General features: G+C 45.8%; 2 protein-coding genes across 2 annotated transcripts; both read left to right on the forward strand.

Annotated features, from left to right (window-relative positions):
* The first annotated feature begins 288 nt into the window (after window positions 1–288).
* Window positions 289–1,909, forward strand: cldn8.2 (claudin 8.2). The gene has a single exon (XM_024443321.2). The coding sequence runs from the start codon at window positions 411–413 to the stop codon at window positions 1,314–1,316; it is 906 nt and encodes a 301-aa protein (XP_024299089.1). The 5' UTR covers window positions 289–410; the 3' UTR covers window positions 1,317–1,909.
* A 2,469-nt stretch (window positions 1,910–4,378) lies between these two features.
* cldn8.1 (claudin 8.1) lies at window positions 4,379–7,138 on the forward strand. Its single transcript, XM_024443320.2, has one exon. It carries the CDS (start codon window positions 4,758–4,760, stop codon window positions 5,541–5,543), a length of 786 nt encoding a protein of 261 aa, XP_024299088.1. The 5' UTR covers window positions 4,379–4,757; the 3' UTR covers window positions 5,544–7,138.

The raw sequence follows: 7,138 nt of genomic DNA on the forward strand, positions 1-7,138 counted from the left end.
TTAATCTTCTAGTAAGAATAAGTGATTTAATCATTGCTTATTTTTTTTTGTGTTTCTACTTCCTTAACTGTAACAATCTGCTTTGTTACTTTAGCACAGAATAATCCACGTACTGTACTCCTTCATTTCTCAATCCACAGAGTCATTGTCTCTGTGAAATCTGGTTTCAACAGCTTTCAAATCAACTTGTTTGTGTCATCAAATCAAGTAGGGCCAGTTTCTCTGTCCTTCGTTTATCTGATGTCACAAAGCACCTGAACCAGAAGAGTAGCATCGTTAACATACTCTGTAGGGTGTATCACCTAGACATTTGGCTCCTGCCCTCTCATTTAGTTCAGCTGGTGAGATAGAGGCAGGAGATCTGTGACACGCCAGTCCTCGGTAGGTTCTCTAATCGACAGCCAGCCAACATGGACCGGTCCTACATGGGCAGTGCCACTGCTTACAGTGTCTATGGGAAGCCGCCTCAGTCCTACTTTGACCCGGCCTACGACGAGAAAGCAGCGAAGTCGTACATGGACTCAGTGTACGAGGAGAAGAAGAGAGTAGAGAAGAAGGCCCGCTCCGAGGCCGTCTGCTGCGAGGTCGTGGCGCTGGTCTTCGGATTCGTCGGCCTGATCGGTGTCTCCGCGGTGACCGGCTTGCCCATGTGGAAGGTCACGGCATTTATTCAGGAGAACATCATCGTCATGGAGACGCGCTGGGAGGGCCTGTGGATGAACTGCTATAGACAAGCCAACATCAGGATGCAGTGTAAAGTGTACGACTCCCTGCTGTTCCTCCCCGCGGAGCTGCAGGCTGCCAGAGGCCTCATGTGCTCCTCCGTAGCTGTATCCGCCATCGCCCTGATCCTCTCTGCCGTGGGGATGAAGTGTACCAAGGTGGTGGACCACCGGCCTCGTACCAAACACATCGTCCTGGTGACCGGGGGATGCCTGTTCCTCGTGGGTTGTGTCACCACCATCATCCCAATCTCCTGGACGGCCAACGTGATCATCCGTGACTTCTACAACCCTCTGCTGATCGACGCCCAGCGCAGGGAGCTGGGAGAGGCGCTCTACATTGGATGGGTGACCTCGGCTCTGCTGTTTGTGGCTGGGGTCATACTGCTGTGTCGCCACGCACCCCGGGTAGGAGACGATGAGATGGAGAGGATGGTCAACGGGCCTGGGTACATCTACCAGCCTGGAGTGAACTACCAGCCAGGAGTGAACTACCAGCCTGGATCAGCATACGCGTACCAGCCGTATTCCTACCAACCCAACTACTCAGCTCCACCCGGATCTGTGGTCTACGCTCCTAACCAGTACATGTGAGAGAAACCTAGCCCAGAACAACATGGACAGCTTGAACAGCTTGGAACCAAGCATTAAAAGTATAATTAATATAACAGAACTCATATCGTTACATAGAATATAATTAATTTGAGTTATTTGTATCCAAGCGTTGTTGAAATGTCCGAGTGGGGAGGAAGAGACAGAGGCACTGAACTGGCCAGAAGTCTCTTGCTGGAAATGGCCCAATCGTTGATTAATTTTGTTCAGAGAGAGAGAGAGAGAGAAAATATCAATAAGCAGACGTATGTGAAATTCCCTGTATGTGTTGTGTCTATGTGTTCAACCGTAGGTGGGAGTTATGTGTTTAATTGTGTAAATATACTTGTCAGGTATGTGTATAGTGCAAATATTGTCATACCAATGGCTGTGGAATAATGTGGTTAAGCAAATAGGGCTTCACAAGTTTTCACTAATATTGACCAAACAATTGACCAAACCCCTGTTTGTGTTTACCTGCTATTTTCATATGAAAAGGTTTGTTGTTTTCATTATGTTTTCTGTTTTTTACAGCAATGGCCTAAATTGACCCCAATTTGGTTCACAATAAAAACATATATAACTTTTTCCTTTTATTTTAAATCTAAACCTTTTTGAAGATTTTAAAATGAACATTATGGGTTTATTACAGGTTATCTTCGATCATCCTAACTAAAAACTAGTCATTACTTTTATGTAGTCAGAGAATGGTTTGTTCTCACTCAACCAGTTCCTGTCCTCTCAGGTGGAATGCCGTGTTTATAATACTGGGTTTATAATGCTGGGTTTATAATGCTGGGTTTATAATGCTGGGCTTAGAATGCTGGGTTTAGAATGCCATGTTCAGAATGCTGGGTTTATAATGCTGGGTTTATAATGCTGGGTTTATAATGCCGTGTTCAGAATGCTGGGTTTATAATGCTGGGTTTAGAATGCTGGGTTTATAATGCCGGGTTTATAATGCCGTGTTCAGGATGCTGGGTTTATAATTCTGGGTTTATAATGCTGGGTTTATAATGCTGGGCTTAGAATGCTGGGTTTAGAATGCTGGGTTTAGAATGCTGGGTTTAGAATGCTGGGTTTAGAATTCTGGGTTTATAATGCTGGGTTTATAATGCTGGGTTTAGAATGCTGGGTTTAGAATGCTGGGTTTAGAATGCTGGGTTTATAATGCCGTGTTCAGAATGCTGGGTTTATAATGCTGGGTTTAGAATGCTGGGTTTATAATGCTGTGTTCAGGATGCTGGGTTTAGAATTCTGGGTTTATAATGCTGGGTTTAGAATGCTGGATTTAGAATTCTGGGTTTTGAATGCTGGGTTTAGAATGCTGGGTTTAGAATTCTGGGTTTAGAATGCTGGGTTTAGAATGCTGGGTTTAGAATGCTGGGTTTAGAATGCTGGGTTTAGAATGCTGGGTTTATAATGCTGGGTTTAGAATGCTGGGTTCAGAATGCTGGGTTTAGAATGCTGGGTTTAGAATTCTGGGTTTATAATGCTGGGTTTATAATTCCGTGTTCAGAATGCTGGGTTTATAATGCTGGGTTTATAATGCTGGGTTTAGAATGCTGGGTTTAGAATGCTGGGTTTAGAATGCTGGGTTTAGAATGCTGGGTTTAGAATGCTGGGTTTAGAATGCTGGGTTTAGAATGCTGGGTTTAGAATGCTGGGTTTAGAATGCTGGGTTTAGAATGCTGGGTTTATAATGCTGGGTTTATAATGCTGGGTTCATAATGCTGAGTTTAGAATGCTGGGTTTAGAATGCTCCAGTGTATCTTTCGTTGCCAATGGAAATGTACCTGAACGCAACAGGTTAAACCGGAATGGTCCTGACTGACTCACACAAACACATTCAAAACATGATGCAAATCTATCTAACCAGAGAGTATCGTGTCAGGGAAGAAAGTATAGGAATGACCACTGAGGCAACAGGATACAGAGACAGAGACAGACAGATGGATTCATACCCAAAACCATAGTAAAGCAGTAGTAGCAGAGGAAGCTGGGGTCCAATAGATGTTCAATTCAGGAAGTGAATTGAAACTTAATGTATGGGGTACTAAAGTGTTTTGTTTTGGGTCATATACCCAGCAGATTCCTGGGAGACTCTCCTAAAGCTCAACCAGTCAATAAGATCAGTCACTTGTAAAACAGGATCCAGTCAGGAGAGTAAACTGAGCCCTGTGACTAAACAGTGTGTGCTAGACACACACACACACACACACACACACACACACACACACACACACACACACACACTGTTCTTTGCACTGACTCTCTGGCAATGGCTCTATGCACACTGACTGGACTCTACCCACACACTGACTGACCGGACTCTACCCACACACTGACTGACCGGACTCTACCCACACACTGACTGGACTCTACCCACACACTGACTGGACTCTACCCACACACTGACTGGACTCTACCAACACACTGACTGGACTCTACCCACACACTGACTGGACTCTACCCACACCGACTGGACTCTACCAACACACCGACTGGACTCTACCAACACACTGACTGGACTCTACCCACACACTGACTGGACTCTACCCACACCGACTGGACTCTACCAACACACCGACTGGACTCTACCCACACACCGACTGGACTCTACCCACACACCGACTGGACTCTACCCACACACTGACTGGACTCTACCCACACACTGGCTGGACTCTACCCACACACTGACTGGACTCTACCCACACACCGACTGGACTCTACCCACACACTGACTGGACTCTACCCACACACTGACTGGACTCTACCCACACACTGACTGGACTCTACCCACACACTGACTGGACTCTACCCACACACCGACTGGACTCTACCCACACACCGACTGGACTCTACCCACACACTGACTGGACTCTACCCACACACTGATTGGACTCTACCCACACACTCACTGGACCCTACACACACACTGACTGGACTCTACCCACACACTCACTGGACTCTACACACACTGACTGGACTCTACCTACACACTCACACATACTACACACACTCCAACACACAAAACACACAAACACACACACACACACACACACACACACACACACCTCCTTCCCCACCTCCTAAAGCTCCCAGACCTACTGTTACAATAGAACAACACTTCCTATCCCCAGGGATTCTGTCTCCTAGCAACAGACCCAGTCCCCTCCCATTCACCTGTCCTGACCAGGGAAAGAGAGGGAGGGAGGAGGCTTTACAGGGGCACACCTACCACCTACCAGCTCCTCTCGTCTTCCAACAGGATGTAAAACTTCTCCGGAGAGGAAGAAGGGAAGCAGCTCCTCACTGTAGTCAGATCTTACCGCCACTCCCTCCACGCCTGTTGACTAGGTGGGTTAGTTAGACACTAGTGCGACTCTCCTCAGCCTGTTGACTATTAGGGTCTAGGTGAGTTAGGCAGGACAGAGTGAGACCATGGCCAACTCAGCTCTGGAGATCATTGGCTTGTTGCTGTCTCTCATCGGTCTGATCGGGACCGCAGCCAGCACGGGGATGCCCATGTGGCGCGTGACGGCCTTCATCGGCGAGAACATCATCGTGTTCGAGACGCGCTACGAGGGTCTGTGGATGAATTGCTTTAGACAGGCCAACATCAGGATGCAGTGTAAAGTGTACGACTCCCTCCTGGCTCTGCCTCCAGACCTGCAGGCGGCCAGGGGTCTGATGTGCTGTGCCTTGGCTCTGGGAGGGGTGGGGCTGCTCATCTCTATCCTGGGCTTACAGTGCACCGCCTGCATCCGGGACAACGACCGAGCCAAACGCACGGTGCTCATCATCGCTGGCAGCATGATCCTCGGGGCCTGCGTCTGCGTCATCATCCCAGTCTCCTGGACGGGTCACACGATCATCCGTGACTTCTACAACCCGCTGCTGATCGACGCCCAGCGCAGGGAGCTGGGAGAGGCTCTCTACATCGGATGGGTCTCCTCTGCCTTCCTCTTCGCCGGCGGCTGCATGTTCTGCTGCTGTAACATCAAAGAGGATAAAAGGCAAGACAACTACATGTACTCCAGGAACAGCCCTAGTCAATACATGTCTTACCCCCCTCAGTCACAGTACCAGCCCCAGTACCAGCCCCAGTACCAGCCCCAGTACCAGCCCCAGCCTCTACAGAGGCAGCCGTCCAGTAGCAGCTACCCCGAGTCCAACCACTACCCCTCCAGGTACCCCTCGGAACGCAGTGCTGTGGCTTACCTCTGAGTGTTGTGACTAAAGGGGAAGGAAAGAGACTTAGTGTTTTCTACCGACATGGAGGAACTGATGTGTTCTTACGAGTACGTTTTGAAAAGAAGCCTTTCGGTTGTGTTAAAAGATGAATATCAGCATAAAGTAAGAGACTACAATGATTGTAATACACTGTGAAACTCACAAAGAGGATTAATTGTAAAATTATCATAACATGTTGAGGAAAAAAAATGTGCCTATTGGATTTGTTTGTCAGAAAGCTGTTTAAAGATACTAAAAACACTTATAATAGGTTAACTGGTTAACTGGTTAACTGTGAACTCAGAAAGAGAAGAGTTTGAGGAAACCTTAAATCCTATTTTTTTTATTTTTTTATTTTGTATTATCCTTTGTTTCCATATGTGTATTTACTTTGTATTGGTGGGGTGTATAAGGACACGTTTTTATTTTAGTGACGTCCCTAAAGATTATTTGTGTAAATATATTTACAAATTGTGTTGATGTGGTTGTGTGCTCTGTGCAGTAAATGTAGGTTTCTTACACATAATCCCCCTGTAGTTACATTAGGTGTTACATAATATGTAGCTTTTATCATGTAAAAAAAGCAATTGTCAAACATGTGTCCCAAAGGGCACTCTATTCCCTATTTAGTGCACTACTTTTGACCAGGACCAATAGGGAATAGGGTTCTGATCAAAAGTAGTACACTATATAGGTTTGCCATTAGGGATGCAACCCATTATCATTAATTTTATTATTTCATTCCTAAAGTATCTGATTAGACAAAATAATCTCCTATTGACAGATATGTAGCTGACTGTGTGCTGTAAAGGGACATTTCTGCTAATGTGTTTTGGAGAACAGCAGCACAGGGCTGGCTTTGATCCACTGGTCCCCCCCTTGGCAAAGGTCCCCCTTGACAACGGTCCCCCTTGACAACATCAACAAACTACAAGACAGTCCTGGTTGTGTTAAAACGCCTGTGTTGTTACTGCCATTTTGTAATGTTTGGGAGTAGACAAACAAGGACAGTATCGTTTTGTAATATTATACCCTGGGGCATCCTATTCTCTACACATAGTACACTACTTTTGTCTAGGGTCCTGGTCAAAAGTAGTGCACTATGTTGGGAATAGGGTGCAATTTATAGGGAATAGAGTACCATTTGGGACACATCCTCTCTGTGTTGACAGCTTGATGGTAAGGACTAATGGAAGTAAATACAAGGCTGGTTGTTGAAGGTGTGGACCCAGAAGCAGTAGGGTAGAACAGAGTACTTCTGTCAAAGCAAACAGAGCATAACGGACTAAGAACTGGGGCTGGGTTCAATCCCTAGGTCAGCGTTGTAGCGTGATTTGAAAGTTAAATTCACGGTAGAAGCTGCATATGTTAATAAAAGTGATTTAATTTCAAATGAATAAAAAAAACGTAATTCGTTTCAGTTAAGTTGAGATAAATCTTTCAGCCTCTGGAATACGAACAAACTTTTTCTGAATTACTCATTGACGTTTCATTATCTGGTGCAAGCTAATGTATATAAAAGGGAAAACCTTCAGAAGCTATGTAAAGACTTTGATTGACACATTACTGATTAAATGAAACATTGATAA

This window comes from Oncorhynchus tshawytscha, linkage group LG13, assembly GCF_018296145.1.
Source record: "Oncorhynchus tshawytscha isolate Ot180627B linkage group LG13, Otsh_v2.0, whole genome shotgun sequence".
In the NCBI taxonomy this organism is placed as follows: domain Eukaryota; kingdom Metazoa; phylum Chordata; class Actinopteri; order Salmoniformes; family Salmonidae; genus Oncorhynchus; species Oncorhynchus tshawytscha.

What these genes read in the sequence shown, in the direction of transcription:
- cldn8.2 (XM_024443321.2), top strand. Translation starts at nt 411, where the DNA reads ATGGACCGGTCCTACATGGGCAGTGCCACTGCTTACAGTGTCTATGGG.
- cldn8.1 (XM_024443320.2), top strand. Translation starts at nt 4,758, where the DNA reads ATGGCCAACTCAGCTCTGGAGATCATTGGCTTGTTGCTGTCTCTCATC.